At 37.5% G+C, this 20,410-nt stretch overlaps 1 protein-coding gene across 1 annotated transcript in view; it reads right to left on the bottom strand.

Moving 5' to 3' along the window:
* FRMD7 (FERM domain containing 7) overlaps positions 1-20,410 on the bottom strand; it is a 59,749-nt gene that overhangs the window by 28,471 nt on the left and 10,868 nt on the right. Inside the window, exons 2-4 of the mRNA XM_016136813.2 lie at positions 3,147-3,251; positions 2,319-2,361; positions 408-486 (exon numbers count right to left, since the gene is read on the bottom strand). Coding sequence (XP_015992299.2) covers positions 408-486; positions 2,319-2,361; positions 3,147-3,251 — 227 coding nt within the window. The remainder of the gene's footprint in view (positions 1-407; positions 487-2,318; positions 2,362-3,146; positions 3,252-20,410) is intronic.

A 20,410-nucleotide genomic window follows, 5' to 3' on the forward strand; every position in this document is an offset into this window, starting at 1 on the left:
ATCATCACTTTCTACCTGTGGAATACATACACATACCATTTTCAATATCCATGGAAATTAGTTGGCATTACACTTGTGCTGTCAAGTTGCCCCTGATTAGAACACAGATGAAATGAAGGCAAGCACTCTGATTGTTGCAGCAGTTAATGACATAACCCCCAAGTGGGCACTCAGGCATGCCACACATCTAGAACACTAGCTCCTCCTTCCCTTTGAAGTCCTCACCCTTTGGAAGATTAACCATTTGGGGACCAGCTTGGCCCTCCTTCTCTCCAGTTCCTTACCATCTCCCAGAGAATGACTGAAATCCAATCCTTCCAAAGAAGGCTAGAGGCCTATTCCCTGAAAAATGGAGGATAATGATTCTTAAGAAACAGCATGCATCAGACACCAGGTAAGTACTATACCTTGTAAGCTCTTCTCGCAGATGTCCAGGGTCCACTGGGAAAAATTTCACCATAAATTTGAAAACAACTTCCTTAGGATCTTAAAACATAATATCTCCATAAGTTTTATTTAAATGTCCATCACAACAGTTACACATGTTTATACACAGAGATACAGACACACATTTCCCTCTCCTCTTTTCTCCTCTCCCCTTCTCTTCCTCCCACAGACTTTTAAATTTCAAATTTTCACATTAGTATGATTCTGCTATTTCTGGATTGTGTCTCTATGTGGATAGCAATTGGGAAAGTTCTCCTGGCCCTCCTCCTACCCTCTCTACGTTTTAGTTTCTTTTTGTGAAAATATATCTCTTTCAGGCCTACTGTGTCCTGTCTTAAGAGATGTTCGATTTAGAAAAACAAACCACATATTACTTGGGATTCTGCATTCCTAGTTGAGAGAAGGGCCCAGCTTTAGAGGCAGTTGGATATCACCTGGTTGAATGATCTCATAAAGGGAAGCAGTATGAACTGATGCCTCTATGTATTTTAAAATTTACATTAAAACACATCTACTTGCCTTCATTTCTATTTGCATTTGAAAATAAGAAACTCTGTCAAGCATTGTATTAGGCATGTATGGGAATAAAAAGGCAATTAAGCACTCATATTCTGGTAGAAGAGACAGACATCTAAATAGACAATTACAGCACTACAAGTGTTAAAAGCACTGTGTACTTGAGAATCAAAAAGAATTTGCAGAAGATCAAAGAAAGCTTTCTATAGGAGTTGACATCTGAGCAGGGCTACTAGATTTAGCAAGTAAAATGCAGGACTCCCAATTAAATTTTAATTTTAGATAAGTGATTACATGGGACATACTTATACAAGGAAATTATTATTTATCAGAAATTCAAATTTAGTTGGCATCCTCTATTTTATCTGAGAAGCCTACAGCTGAGGTTAGTTTAGTCAAAGTCAGAAAAGGTAAGAATACAAAGTGGTCAGTGGTAGAGGTAAGGCTAGAAAGGCAGACAGAGTCCAGTGTTTTGTGGATGATGCTAATGAGTTTGGACTTTATTCTAAGGGTGATAAGGAGCCAATGAAAGCATTTTAAGAAAGACATTGAAGTGGTGAGGTTTGTATTTTCAATAGTTCCCTTTGGAAGTATTGTAGATGATGGGTTAGAGGAAATTGGTTTGGAAGCTGTTGGTATAATGTGACATTATCATTTTGTGGGAGGAAAGAGACAGAACTGTGGGGAGCACCAACATATAAAGAGCAGATGGGGGAACATACATTGTAAGAGAATGTTTCTCAAAGTATTGATTGAAATCCACTGACATCAGAAACACTGGCGAAATTTGTTTAAAATGTAGGAAGCTGGCCCTCAACCCAGGAATAAGATCCAAGAGTCTCTATTTTAACAAGAACCCCAAATGATCCTAATACACATTGAAATTTGAGAACCATCACACTAGATTTTGAAATATGGCATAGAGGGAATATTTCATACATAATAGGCACTAAAATATGAACTGAAAAGAATGGACAATGTCTAACAGAATAAAACTAAAACATCTTCAGGCAGCAGGTCAATGGCATTGCAGATGGGCATCAAGGAGATGCTTGAAGATTTGCAGTGCTGGAACCTGAGATACATTCCCAGAGCCAATTCACAGAATGCTATAATTACCAGAGTTCTTCAGATTTACTCAAAGATCCAGCAGCATAATATTCTTCACATCTCAGAGAAGGTTAAAACATTTTTTAATTGTTAAATTCACTAGATTTATGAAAGATTAAAATGATACATTAAAGCCCTTTTCTCCCCCTATATGAAGGTGAGGAATAATACGGTGTTGATAAAATATTCAAATATTTCAAGTTTTAACTAAAAAATATATTCCTTAAATTATTTGTCATACTTACTTTTTACTTGCTTTGTAATGGGCTTCAGAAGTTCCAACCAAACCTGTAATAGTATTAACGAAAAAATTAATAGAACATGGTATTGAGTGCAACTATTTTTTAGTACCAGTTAAAAGTCAACATGAAATAAATGCCAAAACTAGAAGTCTGATAATAGTTGGAATAACAATGTCTAAGAGATAGTATACTTCTACCACATTCAATTTCCCCCCTTGTATTTTCTCAAAGACAGTGAACATTGTTGCTCTGAAAACTCTTTGCTGTTGACATTTGAATTACTGCTCCCCTGTGTAGAATGACAGAAGTGTCACGTACGAGGCTCATTAGTTGCTATGAAAACTAATGAAGGCATTTGGCTCCACATTTGAATTCTACTGCCCCCAAATGCCAACTTAATAGATGTAATGAGCATTTCTGGGAAAATTCCAGGTAATAGATATGCCAAGGCAGAATGCAGCAGGAAAAACATCGGGAAAGTTAGGACTCCAGAGAGGGAAGAAAGGAAAGTGCTCCAAATACTCATTGGTGAAGTTAAGAGTCTTAATTCTGGAGGTTGATTTCCAGCCTCTGGAAAGTCAGAATAGATAAAGCATAGATAGCTGTTCACAGAATGACAAAAGAGGAGCATAGGGTGGAAGAGTTTGTGTTTGGCAAGCTAAGGTTACTTAATAGAAAAGTATGGAGGAGGGAAAATAGTTATTAAATCCAGTCATTTTCCAAGGGTTTAAATTTTTTCCCCCATTTTTCAATTAGGGGTTTGAACCTAGCTACATACTGTATTTAGAAGCAAATCTAGACACAGAGAACCCTATAATGAAACCAACTTACATTATTTCCAGAATGGCTACAGAATTCTAATCCAAAATATTCCTTTTCAGCAAGATTTAGATGGCTGCAACTCAGGTTAAACAATGCCTTCCCAGATGACTTTGGCTAAACAAAACAAAGAGATTATAGTACAGTTTGTGTTCCCAACTTGATATTGTTACTGTTGTGTGAAATAAATGGTATAAACAACAAGACTTTCTTCAAATATTGTTTTCTTTAAGCACTGTTTAGAGGCACTGCATCCCCCAAATGATGAGTTTTACAGATAAAAACATATCTATCCATAAATTGTTTAAAAAGCCTCAGACTAATGACAAACCTTCTTGGAGAAACAAAGTCTTACACTTGGCTAGATCTGCAAATCTACCATTTCGATAGAATTCTTAACTCAATTTATCCCTTGGGCAATTTGAATGATTTTCTCCAAATTGACAGATAGTTTAATCAAGATGCAAATCTAACCTGCTTAAAATCCTTCAGTGGCTCCCCTCAGGATAAAGTTTATACTCCTTAACACAGGAAGTTGGGCCTTCTCTCCCTCTAGAAGCCTGCCTGCCTGTCCAGACTCATCTCTTGCCCCTCTCCCTGCCCATCACTTTCCTTTCTAATAATCTCAGCCTGCTTGTAATTCCCCATATATGTCAAGTCTTTTCATGCCCCCATGCCTCTGCTCATGTCAGTCTTTCTACATAGATTGCCCTTCTCACCTTTATTTGGTTTGGCTTAATTCTACTTGGTTCAGATGTCATCTCCCTGGGACAGCCTTCTCTGATCTCTCTCAGCAGCAGATTGAGCCAAGGGCAACCACCCTGCTTCCAAACACCCTCTCTTACCTCAAATGTGGCATTTAACAAGTAATATCTATCTTCCCTTTTAGACTGAACTTCACAGCAAGGACCTTGCTTTATCTTTTTCCTCACCAGATCTAACTGAGCCTGGCACATAGTAGAGGCTCTTGAATGTTTGTTAATCCAATATGCAATTGACAAAATTATTCATGAGCTTCTTCAGTAGATCTCATTTTGCAGCTTTCCCCACCAAATCTGCATACAAGATACTTTGTTCACACAAAGCCACACATTTTTTTTTCTTCATAAAGCTCACACACACTATGAGAACAAAACATCCCCTTTCTTACACTTCTCTGAGAACTGGAGCTTTGAGGAACATTCTGTGAAAATCTCTTTGAGCCGAGTATATCTGGTGCTGATTTTCAGTCACCACCATTGCTGAACCCGATGGTTGCTGTTTGCAGGGAGGACTGTGCTGGGAAAATTGGGGCCTGGCTGATAAGCACAAAGACATGCTGCTGAAGACCCCTAGTTAAAGCCAACTCACATGGTACTCGGGTATTGCAAAGGAAGTTGGGTGCGGGGGAAATGTAGTTAGAAATAACCAAGTGATAGAATTAATAGCAACCTTGAGAGGTCAGCTACTCTAGCCATCCTCCTCCAACCCCCTGCTGGCTCTCTCAAAGCACTACCAGACAGAACCAAGCCCATATATGGGATTTAATAGCTTCCAGGAAGGCAGCCAACCCCGGCCCCTTCTCCCAGTGACCAGAAATACTCCCCTCTCCCCTGGACTTCTCTCCACTTGATTACACTGTACCAAGCTCCACCAATTTGAGTTCTGAGATCCATGTATGTTAACCAGGGTTCTATTTTTTAGTGCAAATAAGCCACAAAAGGTGAAACCTACCAGCGTCCCTAGGACATGGAGAGAGCTAAGGGAAAGTGGTTTTGATTTTATGTGGAAGGTCACATTAGAATTGTGGTCCAGAAAAAGAGGGTAAGTCCACCATGGCGAACTGCAGGACTTAGAGGGAAGGAGGGCAGTGGGGAGGGGTCATCTGGTAGAGAGGATAGAGGAGGAGGTTTTGTTTTTGTGGCAACTTTGCCTAGGGCAAGTGCTGACACAGACCATTCCAGATAGATGAAATCACCACAATTTTTAAAAAGTCCTTCATACAAGGAGCTGCCACAGGATTTTTATTACGAAAAAAACAATTCTAAAGAGAGATATGACAGCAATACTTCTTTAGCACCAAAGAAACATTTCAGTGATGGGGACCAAATTCCGTCATAGACTTCAGTTTCTTTTCAAACAATTTAAGAACTCAAAATTTTCCTTTCTCTTCCTCATTTGTTATTCTTTTTATCTATAGGGTGCTTAGTCCTCCCCATCCACATTACTACATTCCCTATGTTTGTATATGTTAATGTTTCACTAAGGTAGTTACAAAGAATATATAGCCATTCTTGTAAGGTTTCCTTTTTCCTTCCTTCTGTAAGATCACAGAATAATCCTCTGATTCTTCTATCCCTGCATACTTCCCAATGGGCTCTGAAAGCTTTTGGCATTTATGCATTTGGAGGTCAGACATTCATGTGGCTCAAGATCTCCACCCCTGTCTCACTCAGAGAGAGGCATTTTCCTTCAGTCCTCCATACTGTACTGTTGAAATTGGCCAGCATTGTGGAATGTGTTGCGTATAAGTGAGATCTTGGTTATGTCTCAACATGCAACCTTTAATTTTTTTCAACCATATGATCCAAATTCTCAATTTTTGTGTTATGACTTTTTTCTTACAATACCTATTTATATACAACTTTCTTATTGTCTCTTCTCTGAATTTCTAATTTTCTTTTCAATTCCTTGTTCTTGTTTAAGCCAACACTATTCAACATTCTAATAAAGCTTCTTAATGGAGCTAATCCTTTAATATCAGTGCTCCCACTCAAGGAATTAGAACTCCAAGCCTGCATCCTGATTTATCCTCTTCTCCCTTGGATTACAGTAGTGTTTGCCTTTATATATACATATGCATGTATATAATTTAAAACTTTATAGATTTCTACTTATGATTTCCAATTTACAAATGAGGCTTAACGATTAGACACTGATTTCTCATGAAAACAATAATATTCAAGGTGGCTACCTCTAAAACACAGTCTACCAAAACATATAACAATTGTTAAAACAAACCCGAATTGTAATTCTGTTCTATCCACTTACTAACTGTATGAATTAGAACAAATCTTTTAGTTCACCTTTTCCAGGTACCTGAAAACAGAAACTATGTATTTGAACACCTAACATTATATATAGTACCTGGCAAAGATATTCAATAAATTTATTGGTTCAATATATGAATGGATCCAAACATTAAACTTGATTTGTGTACATTAATAAGATATACCCTAAGGAGGAGGAACAAATTAGTCACTATGTGGCCTAGGGAAAGGACACAAATAAACAAAATCAGGAATGAAAGGGGAGAAATTATGACAGACATCACAGAAATACAAATGATCATACAAGAATACTACGAAGAAATATGTAACACCAAATTTAATAACCTAAGAGAAATAAATCAATACTTAGAAAAATACAACCGTCTTAGACTGAATCAAGAACTGGAAAATCAAAATAGACCAATTAATAGTATAGAAATTGAAACAATTATCAAAAATCTACCAAAAAGTAAAAGTCCAAGATCAGATGGCTTCACCAAAAAATTCTACCAAACATTCAAAGATTGAATACCTATTCACCTCAAACTCTTCCAAAAAATTGAAGAGGGGGCAATACTTCCTAACTAACTGATTTTGTGAGGCTAGTATTACTCTGATACAAAAACCTGGTAAAAGTAACACAAAGAAAGAAAACTACAGACCAATATTCCTCATGAAGAAAGATGCAAATATCTTAAAATAGATACTAATGAACCAAATATGGCAATATTAAAAAGATTATATACCATGATCAATTGGGCTCCATCCCAGGGGCCTAGGGATGTTTTGACATACACAAACCAATTCATGTGATACACCACATAAACGTATTAAAAAATAAGACTCACATGATTATATCAGTAGATGCAGAAAAAGCCTTCGTGAAGATACAGCATCCATTAATGATCAAAACACTTAACAAAGTTCTTACTGAAGGAAGGTACTTTAACATAATAAAGGCCATAGGCAACAAACCCTTAGCAACATTATAGTTACTGGTGAAAAAGCAAAAACTTTCCCTCTAAGATCAGGAACAGGCAAGGCTGTCCACTATCACCACTGTTATTCAATATAACATTGGAGGTCCTAGCAAGTGCAATCAGGCAAGAGAAAGATATAAAAGGCATCCTGAACAGTTCTCTCTAGAGAACATACAAATAGCCAACAAATATATGAAAAGACATCAATAGCTATTATGGAAATGCAAATCAAAACCACAATGAGATACCACCTCGTATATGTTAGAATCAACAGGACAAGTAATAACAAATGTTGGAGAGGATGCAGAGAAAAAGGAACCCTCATACGCTGCTGGTGAGACTGCAAATTGGCACAGCCACTATGGAAAACACTGTGGAGTTTCCTCAAAATACTACAAATTGATTTTCCATATGATCCAGCAATCCCTCTAGTGAGTATTACTACAAAGACTTGAAAACTCATATCCAAAAAATGTTTGCACACTGATATTCATAGTGACATTATTCACGGTGGCAAGGACATGGAAGCAACCAAAGTGTCCTACGATAGATGATTGGATGAAGAAGCAGTGGTACAATGGAATACACAATGGAATATTATTCTGCCATAAGAAGAGATAAAATACTGCCATTTGTAACAAAGTGGATGGACCTTGAGATAATCATACTAAGCAAAATACGCCAGATAGAAAAAAGTTGAAAATCACATTATGTCACTTATTTGTGGGATATAAGCCTAAAAGCAACAAATGAACAGGACAAACAAGCAGAGACTCATGGACATATAGACTAGTGATTACCAGAGGATAAGGAGGAGTAGGGGAAGTAAATGGGGGAAAAGGAGTCAAATATGCGGTGACAGAAAGAAATCTTACTATGGGCAATATATATGCCTTACTACTAGGTTGTACACCTGAAACTTACTGGATTTTATTAACCAATGTCACCATAATTTAAAAAAAAAAAAACATTGGCAGATGACTTTCATGAAAAAAACCTCATAGTTGGTAGGCTACTCTAATATGATCGTGTGCTTCTATACCCATAGATTGAATCCCATGCTTAATAATATTTTTAACATATTTTTAATAATTTTACTTTTTTATTATAATTATATACTTTAATTAAATTGTATGTATATCAAAGAATGATGCTCACTAAAAGCAAGAATTGTTTCTATGAAATCTCAGTTGATCATTTTGCAAAAACTCAATAAGGGGGGAATTCCTCAAAATGTGCTGTCAAATTAGTTTTGGATATAATAGCAGTGAAATATAGGGGGAGAAAACTGGAAGGAATCAGTACGCATATTGCTTTGTAAGCATCTACATTCTCTTTCCATGTTAAATAAGTAAATGCTGGAATCATAGATGATGCATTATGGGTATAGTTTATGAAAAGAAAGACAAAGGGAAAATCAATCAGAAATCCTTGCTCAAAAAAGCCTGACCCTCTTGTAAGCAGCATATGTAGAGGTCTTGTTTTCTTATCCATTCGGCCACTCTAGCTTTTGGTTAGAGCACTTAATTCTTTTCCATTTGAGGTACTTGTTGATAGGAATGTAGTTATTACCATTCTTTATTCATATTTTTGATACATGTTCTTTCTAGGAAAAAAAAAAGCCTCGACCCTACATCAAAAGATAGGCATATGGATAAAAAAGTTTGTTTTGTGTCAAAATTAAAAGTTTACGATGCTTATATGTATATGAAGATATTTACTGTTATTTTCTGCTTTAGCAAATTTTAATAATTAACAGACCAACAACCACAAGTGACTACATTAGTTAAATAAGATTCTAATGTATCCATGTATTGTTTTCGTACTTAAAAAAATACAGAGTATATAATTAAGTTTTCAGAAAAGATTAAACTGTGATAAAATATAGCATAACAAGTTATTTTTACTTTTTCCTTATACTTGTTCTGTTTTCCAGATAAATGCAAAAGACGTTATAAAATTTAAAAGCATAGTGCCATACAAAGAGTCTTATAAATGCTTTCCAAAGCTGATGCCCACATTCAAAATATTTCTCATGCTCCCCTCAGAAAACTTCTCGAAGTCACAGATGATAATCACTCATTCTCCTTACTTTATGGATATTCCTCATTTTCTTTTATCCCAAAATATGACTATATTAGCTCTGTCTGCCATAACAAAATACCATACACTGGATTGCTTAAACAACAGAAATTTATTTCTTGTACTTCCAGAGGCTGGAATTTTGAGATCATGGGGCCAGATCGGCAGATTCTGGTGAGATGTCTCTTCCTGTCTTTCAGACAGCCTTCTGCTCACTCTGTCCTCATAAAGCAGAGAGAGATATAACTCTTCTTCTCTCTCTCTCGTCTAATAAGGCCACCAATCCTATGGAATAAGTTTCCACTCTTATGACCTAATTTAACTTTAATTACTTCCTAAAAGCTCTATTTCTAATTACAATCACATTAGTCACATTTGAGAGTCAGATGTTCAACATATGTATTTGGAGGGGACGCAATTCAGCCCATAGCAATGACTCGACTTAATAGCCCACTTTAGTTACCATAATGGCTCTTAATAACTGTAGGCTATTTCCAAAAATTAAATCCACTCTCAAATAATGAAGATTTGTGAGGCAGTTTGGAAAGAATGTGCCCAGTTACAGAAGGCTATACAAGAGTTCCAAGAAAGTGCTGAGTACCTGAAATAAATATGGGGTAGCACAACATGGTGGTTAAGAATTTGGGCTCTGGAGCCAGATGGGTCAAGTTCTGACACATCTACCCACTAGGCCAGTGATCTTGGGCAGGCTATTTAATCTAAGTCTCACTTTCCTCAAATGTAAAATAGGACAGTCAGAAGCCAAACACAAAAGACCACAAATATGTGATTCCATTTAAATGAAATGTCCAGAACTGGCAAATCCATTAAGACAGAAAGTAGACTGATGGTTGTCAGAGAGTTTAGGGAGGGGGAAATGGGAATAATATGGGGTTTTTTTTTTGTGGAGAGGATGAAAATATTTTGGAATTAGATATTTGTTATGACTGTACAACATAGTGAATATACTAGACCACTGAATTGTGCACTTTAAAAGAGTAAATCTTATGGTATGTAGATTGTATTTCAATTTAAGAAAAGAATCAGAGGGAGTATCTAATAAGAATATTTATGTCAAGTACTTAACATGGTGTCGGGCACATAGGAAGAGCTCAAGAAGTGTTGGCTGAAATAGTCATGAGGATGTAAAGTGTAGCATAAAGAATGTAGTTAATAATATTATAATAGTTATGTATAGTGTCAGAGGGGCACTAGACTTATTGGGGTGATCACTTTGTAAGTTATATAAATGTTTCATCACTATGTTGTACACCTGAAAATAATATAATTGTATGTCAACTATAATTGAAAAAAATTATTTTAAAAAGTATTGGCTTTTGTAGAGTGATCATATATTATCACTCAAATTGGGACACTTTTGAGGGTTGACAAGGGTACTGGTAATTATTATATTGTTACAACAGGTGCAAACCAGAACTGGCTGGGCAATATCTGATATCTGGTCACCTAACTATTAACATTTGGACTGATGGAGGGCTCTGTTTTGACAAGGGCAGCATTTATTGTAATATTCAAGATCTGGAATATTAGGTATCACAAACATTAGTATTAGTTTCCCCTCATAGAAATCAGTGCTTGTTACCATTTCTCCAATGGCAAGTGAATGAGTTGCCTTTCAGTCATATTAACCCTGATTCCACATTTTCATAGGTAAGGCTCAACCATAACAGCCACACAAAAAGACAGTGACAGAGAACTGCTTCATTTATCTTAACCTTCTCCCTAAACACTTTAAAAGCCAGTCCATAACCTCTCCTTTAGCATGTTATTTCTCCACGCTTTATTCTTTTTCTTCCAATTCTTTTTGTTTTCCTTTTGTAATTTTCCCCTACACAAACTGCAGGCTTACTTTTGATGCACTTGACTTTGTCCTTTGGTATACGCCTTTACTCTATTGTGATTCTCTCCACTTCCCCTTCAGTTTGGCACACATTATTGAGCACCTGCTCTGTTCCAGGTACTTTCCTGGGCTCAAGGCATTATGAGGTGAATAAGACACAAGCATTAATACCAAGAAATACATAGGCTAGTAGGCAAGGCAGGCATATCAATAGGTAATCTCAGTAGTTGGGGCAAAGTGCCCTTATGGAAGCAGCTGTTCATTTGTATACAGGGGGTAATATTAGATCACATCCAAAGAGCACTTAACCCAGGAAGAAGGGAAAGGGTGAAGCACAATGGATTCCTAACAGAAGGGACACCTAATATAAGACAGGATGTAAGAGTTGAAGTTAGCCAGGTGAAGAGGAGGGTGGGAGAGGAGTGTCAGAGTGAGAGATTATAAAACCTGGTGTGAACAATGAAACTATAAGTGGTGTGGCATTCAGAAAGGAGTGAGATAGTCACTGAAAAGTGGGCAGGAGCCTTTCCAAGAAGGGCCTTTTGTGCCAAGTGAAGCCATATATCTGAAGGCAGGGTATGGGGTGGGGGTAGCTGAATGATTTTAAGCAGGGAATTGACATAGAGTTGTGTTCCAGAAATCCCATCCTGGCAGTATTTAGCGTAGAGCCTTCCAAACTGTAAAGGGCATATGAATTACCTGAGAATCCTGTTATAATGCAGATTCAGATTCAATAATGAGGGTTGGGACCTAAGAATCTGCCATTCTCCCAAGCTCCCAAGTAGGACTGATGCTGCTGCTTTGTGGATCACACTGAAGAACAAAGCTGTAAGGAAAGAATGGAGGATGGGGCAAAACAGGTGATGGACAGACAAGGTGGGACTGATGCAGCAACTCCTTTGACACTCTCTATCCTCTGCACTGGTGTGGAAATTCATGGCTTTTCAAAAGTTTTCTGCTGACATAAACTTATAAAATATTTTTTGACACTCCGCCACTGATGTGTTCATTGATTCCTTTTGAAGTCAGCCACCTGAAATTTTCTTTCTAGTCTTTCATTGTGCATCCGAGCTTCCCTGTGTATTACTCCACTTGCAACTTACGCTAATCACCCACTCTGGCACTGTCCCAGAATCAGTTCCATCCAGAGTAGTATAAACACATTGACACTAAGCATCTTTATGGAGACAACTATAAACTAGTCCCTTATGGCTACCCTGATGGCTAATTTACATCTCTCCTTTTACTCTTCCTATCCTGAACTCTGAATGGCATTTTGGAACCCAGAACTGAACAGAGCACTCTAGTGAGAGGATTGGATTTTTGGTGAGTAAAACAAGAAATCTAAAGATATTTCTGTATTTTGGTACAGTCTGGTGTAGTTCCAGGCTCAGGATATTTTCAGTGACTGATTTAATTTCATCCATGTAGAGAAATCTTGTTCTGTATCTTGGTATATATTCCTTCACCACAATCCAGCTCTCTGTTTATAAACAATAGGCATTCTCTTCATTTACAGAGAGTTTGGACCCCTCCAAAGGTGAATCTTTCTCTTTTCCTGTTATCTAAAAGTTACTTTCAGAAATCCCAGAATCCCTCAGGGATTAAAAGGTTGTTTTGCTTTTCATTAAAAATGCAAATACCCTGACATTGTAAACAACAACAACAACAACAAAAACAAGACACATATCCTACACATTTACCAATATAATCAGATGCAACCAGTTTTCTTAAAGTTAAACATAATTTCAAAGTTTGCACTGGGTAAACCACCCAGGGAACTAGGACATGGAGCTCCTTTAGGGTAGGGCAGAAGAAATTATTGCTCAACCTGTAATCCTTCTGGGGCATTGAACACCTGGTAAAAGAGAACTTCAGAGAGTGGTGAGAGGCTAATTTCCAGGTAGCAGCAATTTATTCTAAAATGGAGCCCTCTCTGCAAATAGTCAAGTCTTTTAGCACCTGGTGGAAAGCAAGGTGCAGTTAAACACATCAAAAAACAAAACAAAAAAAAAATGGTAAGAACTCAACAGAGGCACTTTCTCCAGAGACCACAGAACTCATCAATAAACCCTGGAGGAAAGCACAGTTTAAATGGGTACTTAAGATTTCATGGTGGCAGTAAGCAGAGAGACCAACCCTTGTAGTTGCTTGTACACACATAAAATTGACACCAAATTACAACTGATTTTTATTTTATTTCTGAAAACTCAAAAGATTGCATGAGTGATAGATGGAAGGCTTAAAGTTGCTTAGGGTTAACTGCTCAGAAAGCTTTCCAATCCACGTGGCTGTCTTAAGGGAGTCTAGAGAATCAAACTGAGCAGCTGCCTGATGACCACCCTCTTTACTCACAATCATGTCAATACTGACTAAACTAAGTTAAGAAGAGAAGTGTGGAATCAGAGAGCTAATCTAGTTCCTGATAGATGATCCTTTCTGGCAGACACCGTTTTAAAGCTATAAGAGAATGATGTGTCATTGCCTAAAGCCTTATATAGGCTTGGCAATGACTCAGGTTGCATCTGATTCATACTCTTCATTGGATGGTGTTTAAGAGACTAATTGCACAGAGTTACCCTTCTAGGGAAAAAGGAAAAAAAACAAGATTACCACCCTAATAGCAATCTTGCCCCCATTCCTAGAACATTGAAATTATCATGCCCATGTTGAAAAGTCTGTTGAAAAGTGCCAGTGTAATAATAGCATTCTCAAGACAGTGCTCCAAGTCTTGTCAAATTACTAGCTACTCTGGGTAATTAAAACAATTATAACTGTTTGTTTCCACATAATGTTTTATTACTAAACCCATGTGGTACACATGATGCACAACCAGATTCCAAATAGTTGGATTTTCTTTTAAACTTCAAGTTGATAACACATGCTGTATATATCTAGTAATGTGAAACATTCAGAACATAACAGAGACCATCAAATGTCACGTAGTACGAGCCTTTCATTTTACAATTGGGGAGATTTAGATCCAGAGCAGGGAAGAGAATTGCCCAAGGTCTTTCAGCTGGTTAATAGCAGAACTAGGATGAGAACCCAGGTCTTCTGGCCTCCAATAATGGGTTCATTTTATTACACCAGGCTGTCCTTAAATATAAAGGAAAAACTAATAGCTAGGTGTATGAAGGACAAGAAAGAGATAAACAGCTAAAACTTGTTTCCTTAATTCACTCTTTTTTCTTTAGCACCTTTTCTCATGTTTTGATTGTACTATTGACCCCCTCTTCGCTCCTTCTGCTTATTACTTCAGTCTCTCCTACAGCCTCTCTTTCCTCACTTGCTCTCCATTCCAGTATCTTCTTTTCCTAATATCAGTTTTACTCCATTTATAAAGAGTACTAACTCTGTTACCCATTAATGCTGTGATCAGGTTGAAAGCTACACTGTTCTGACAGGTTGTGAATTTCACAGAAGCTCTATAAAGAGTCCATTAAAGAATAATGGCTTTTAAAATATCTACGTAATAAGAGGCCATGAAACCCAACATATTCTGTGGAGAATATGTTGACAGACAGAAATCTTTAAAAAATATATTTAGAAACTATTTCAAACTAAATAGCATGAGAGGCACGTGTGGAGTTTAGGAATCCATAAGAAAGTAGCATTTCAATGTATAAAGTATAAACCAAAATGTTGAAATCTGTATGATGGGATTATACTTGAATTTTATTTTTTGTTTTTACTTTTCAGAATTTTCTAATCTTCTTATAATGAATTTATGTTCTATCATATACTGAAGCTGGATTTGGAGATTGAAAAAAAAAAAAAAAAAACCTCTAAAGACTTCTAACTGATTAGGAAAATTGGCCATATGAGCTATTACTCAAGTTAATCACCCTGTCACAAAGTGTCTCCTTCCCCCATCCTTTTAAAACTCCCACGTAAGCTGGGTATTCTTGCTTGTGGACACCTGCAACACCTGTGGACTACACTAAAGGACCAACTCTGCCCTGTAGTAAGAAGCCTGTAAGGGGCTCCTGCTTTAGTCTTAACTTGATTTCTTGCCAAGCTCCACTCTTGCAGAAGTCACTTAGGTCCTAAGTCTTAAGATCCATTATTTAATTTGTGTTTCTTTTGTTTGATGCTGGCTTAGACCTGTAATGTCAGCCAGCTAGGCTCCGCTAAACTCTGCTTTTGTCTTGACTGATCTCCACCCATGCTGTATACACAACAGCTGCTTCAAGATTATATGCAGAACCCATAGCTTAGTATAACTTAACTCCTGGGCCTGCTTGCAGCTTTCTACTCCTTTCCCTTTAGTGTAACCTGGCATATATCCATCCAAATCCTGAGTGCTAATTCACACAAGCAGACATTGGGGCAGCCTGGGCTCTACAACCCAAAGCTTTGGGGTTAATCTTCTCAGTCTGGCTTAGTCTAGGCTGATGCCAGGTTCACCGAGCTCTGCCGTCCTTCCTCAGGTCTATTTCAATATGGCAGATCTACTGTTAGGCTGTGCAACTGTACCCAGGGACACTCACAGCCAAGCCTGGAAAATTTTATTTCATGATTTTTTTAAAAAAACATTGCACATCTAAAATTCTAATGTACAAGAAAGAAAGAGAAAGAGTGGTTTGACATGTAAAATACATCTCATGTGAATTGTGGAAACATGAGAAGTGTGCAGTGGCAGGAATTGTTACTTATTGGCAATTTTTAGTGGGAAACTGGATCCAAAGAGATACAAAACTTTGGGTCTTAAAATTAGTTGCAAACTTCCAATTTAAGCTTTTCCAATAACTTTTTCCTTTTATTTTTTTAAAGAGCTTTATTGAGATATAATTTAAATAACAAAATTCACCTCTTTTAAGTATACAATTCAATAATTTTCAGCATATAAACAGGGTTATGCAACCATTGCTACATCAATTTTGGAGTATTTTTATTCCCCATTCCCCCCCCCAAAAAAATCATGTACACATTAGCAGTCACTCACCTTCTCTGTCTCAGCCTTAGGCAACCAGTAATCTACTTTCTGTCTCCATAAATTTACCTTTGCTGGAAATTTCATATAAGTGGAATGATACAATATTTGGTCCTTTTTTCTTTCTCTTTTCACTTAGCATAATTTTCCCCCAGCTTTATTGAAGTATAATAGACAATTAGATGGTTGTATTTATATTTTACAATTCGATGAGTTTTTTCCATTATAGTTTGCATATAATGATATATTAGTTTCAGTTTATACAGCATAGTGTTTAGAGATCTATATAACTCACAAAGTGATCACCACACTAAATCTAGTACTTCTTTCCCCTTACATATTTGTACAATACTGTTGACTATTTTCCTTATGCTACACTTTAGTCTCCATGACTATTTTGTATCTATCCATTTGTACTGCTTAATCCCTTTGCCCTTATCACCATCTCCCCAAACCCCTTCCCATCTAGTAGCCCCCAAAATATTCTCTGTATCTATGAGTTTGTTTCTGTTGTTGTTGTTGTTCTTTATTTTGTTCTTTAGATTCCACATGTACATGAAATCGTATGATATTTGTCTTTATCTGACTTACTTCATTCAGCATGATACCTCTAGGTCCATCAAGGCAATAACTTTATCTATCCCTTTCCTTTTAATCTGTGTGTGTCTTTTAATCTGAAGCGAGTCTCTTATAGGCAATGTATGTAGGGGCTTCTTTTCTAATCTATTCACCCACCCTATCATTTGGTTGGAGCATGTAATTCTTTTCCATTTGAGGTACTCGTTGATAAATATATAGTTATTACCATTCTTTATTCCTGTTTTTGATGCATATTTTTTTCTTCTTAAAGAAGTCTCTCCAACAATTGCTATAATACTGCCTTGGTATTGATGAATTCCTTTAGCTTATTTTTGTTTGGGAAGCTCTTTTTCTGTTCTTCTACTCTAAATGAAAACTTTACTGGATAAAGTATTGTTGGTTGCAGATCCTAGGTTGTCAACACTTTGAATATTATGTGCCAAGCCCTTTTGTCCTGCATAGTTTCTTTTGACAAATCAACTGCCAGGCCTATGGGTGCTCCCTTGTAGGTAACTGACTGCATTTCTCTTGCTGCTTTTAAGATTCTCTCTTTGTATTTAACCTTTGGCATTTTAATTATGTTGTCTTGGTGTGGGCCTCTTTGGATTCATTTTTTTGGGAGGACTCTCTGAGCTTCCTGGGGTCATATGTCTATTTCCTTTGCCAGGTTAGGAAAGTTTTCCACCCTTATTCCTTCAAATATATATTCAACTTCTGTTCTCCCTCTTCAGGTATCCCTATGGCACAGATGTTGTTACCCTGAATTTTGTCCCATAGGGTCCTTAAATTATCATTACATTCTTCGTTACTTTTTTCTTGCTATTGTGATCAGGTGTCCTTTGCTTCCCCATCCTCTATATCAGTGTTTCGATCTTCTTCTTCTTCCACTGTTGATTCCCTATAATATACTCTTCATCTCAGATGACATAGTTTTCATTTCTGACTGGTTCCTTTTTATAATTTCCATTTTCATGTTTTTTATCTCTTCGTTAATGTTATCACTGAGTTCATTAACTCTTCCCGTAAATTCACTGAACAGCTTTATAACTAGTGTTTAGAACTCCGCATCTATTAGAGTGCTTGACTCCATTATTTCTGGATCTCTGTTCTGTTCTCTCATATGATTTCTGCTTCTTTATCTTTCCATTTCAGCTGCCTTTCTATGTCTGTTTCTATGTACTAATCAAAGCTCTTAAGTCTTCCGGTCTTTTTAGCATGGCTTTGTGTAGTAGGTATCCAGCAGCACAATCCTGAGAGGCCAAGTTTAGCCCCAGCTTGTGCCCCTACATGGCCACCTGTTAAGATTCAGCAAGCAATCCACATATGTTGTGCTTATAGGTATCAAGAAGCCATGTCAGAAACTGAAATCAGTTGCTACCAGTGAGTCTTGGCGCTGCTCAGCAAGTGACACAAAACTCCTAGAGAACATACCTGAATGTGGCTTGGGTGGGGTCACGAGTGGGGGAGGCAGAGTTTCAGAGAATCCTCTGGACAGAGTGACCTCTGTTATCCTGTTTGATGATGTCTCAGCTGTGGTGGCTCTGTTTTTCCACACTTGGATGGGGGAGAGCTCAACAGAGGAGCAATGGATACCACCAGCACTTCTGCCCTGTAGAAAGCCTTGTCTCAGGTCCTTGTTCCGGCAACTCAGTGTCCCCCTGTTAGTCCCTGGTGCCTCCCAAGAAACCAACCCAGTATTGGTGCTCAGAGAGAGCAGGTCTGTCACTACAAAAGTCCGTTCGCAGACACAACCTCTTTAAGAGGCATCTGCAGCTGCTTGCTACTGCTGCTGTAGCCTCTGTGCTTTTCAGCTGCTGGGGACCAGGCAGCCTTGCGTCTTTGCCCCTTCCTACTTCCAACCATTGCAGGATGATTTCTTATTTCTCTCCATAGTATTAGGTCTTCTGTTCATCTAGACCCACCAACAACTCTGTTTGCTGTTTGTTCCTTGTATCTATCTCAACTTTAATGTGGTCTCAAGAGTGGATGAGTGAAGCTTCTAACATCTATGCCATTTTCTCTGGTTCTCCAATACCTTTCTCCTTTAATTACTCAAGTGGAATTATTTGTGCAGAAAGATCTGGTGAGGCTGACTTATTGTTATGTATAAATCAAAATCAAAGATATTCCTCCCTTCTGAATGTTGAACTTGACATTTGCTGCTCCCAGTTTAAGAGTTTCTAATCTACATTCTTACAAATGCAGAAATGAACATGTTCATGATGGCATCCACAGACTTTGTAGGCTGGTAGGAGTAGAGATGACCTCTCATTTGTTGAACTTTGGGGGAGGCTGAGTCAGAACATTTCTCATCACTAGCAATCCCGTTTCTTTTTTTATTTTTTAGTTACAGTTGATATTTAATATTATATTAGTTTTAGATATACAGCATGGTGGTTAGACATTTATATAACTTATGAAGTGATCTCCCAATAAGTTTAGTATCCACCTGGCACCATACATAGTTATTACCATATTATTGACTATATTCCCTATGCTATAATTTATATCCCCGTGACTATTCCATTACTATCAATTTATACCTTTTAATCCTTTCACTCCATTTCAAACAGTCAGTAGGGGCTTACTGTGACCACACAGTTTTACATGAGTGCAGGGCTAGTACAGAGACATTTTGTTACTGTAACATATGAAATGTTTGTGCCATATACCCCAAGACTTGACTTCTTAGAATGTTTTATTAGCGAACTGACATTTTATCAGTTAACTCATTGGAGCAGGGATTAGCTTCCTGGCAGTTGGGAACAAGAAGAGAATTCACTCTTTTATTGTCTCAATGGTAGTTATTAAGCATCTACTATGTTTCAGGTTAGGTACTGACTATACTACAGACAGTACCTGACTTCACTGAATTAAGTGAACCCACTGTATCCTTCTGGATGCATAACTAACAGAGTGAAATGTTCTTCCTCTCTGACTCCATCTTATTCAAGTCTGTGTGGTTCCTATGGCCTTCAGGCTAATAGCTCGTGCTTTAGACATGCTAATCATTAAAGGAATTCCATTTGGGGCTTAAGTTTTTACAAAACAGTCCCTCTCATTTTCCCTTTCCTTGACATAAAAGAAGCCTGAACTCTACTTTCTTGAGATGAATTTGAGGTACTAGTAGGGCTCCCATCTTCTTGGTTGGTGCCTTCTCTATCAATAAACATTTCTTTACTCCAAACTCGGACATTTTGAGTTTTGGCCTTTTGAAACATCAGGCACATGGACTTTGGATCAGCAATATAACCACTCCCCAACATTGAGCCCCAAAGAGTGCAATTCTCAGACACCTTATGCCTTACCTTTCTAACTCTATCCATTTCCTTTAACTGTTTCCTTTGTCCATATGTCCAACAAAAGCTCCCTTGCAGGTCCAGCTTACCACAGCCAGTTTTTCCCTGAAACTGCTGACATCATTTTCTGCATCACCACTCACAACACACTCAAGAGCTAACTGCTTAAGATGTGAAGTGACTCTTGAAAGGCAAACCTTAGAGAGTAAATATAATGGTCAACTACATAGGCACTTAACCCAGAGTACCCCATTCAAATTCTGTTTCTACCACTTATGACTCTGTGACTTTGAGCAAGTTGCTTCTCCTCTGTTCCCAGTGTGCTAAACACTCAAATAGGGATATTGGTAGCACCTACTTCACTGAGTATTTCAATGAGCTAAAACATGTAAAATACTTATACTACTACCTACTACATATGTTCTTTTGTATTAGCTGTTATCTTTGCTATTTACATCAGAAAAGAATTGAGTAGTAATAGTGGGCTAGTAGACAATAGAGTTGACATTT

Source organism: Rousettus aegyptiacus, unplaced genomic scaffold (genome assembly GCF_014176215.1).
Source record: "Rousettus aegyptiacus isolate mRouAeg1 unplaced genomic scaffold, mRouAeg1.p scaffold_m13_p_9, whole genome shotgun sequence".
NCBI lineage: Eukaryota > Metazoa > Chordata > Mammalia > Chiroptera > Pteropodidae > Rousettus > Rousettus aegyptiacus.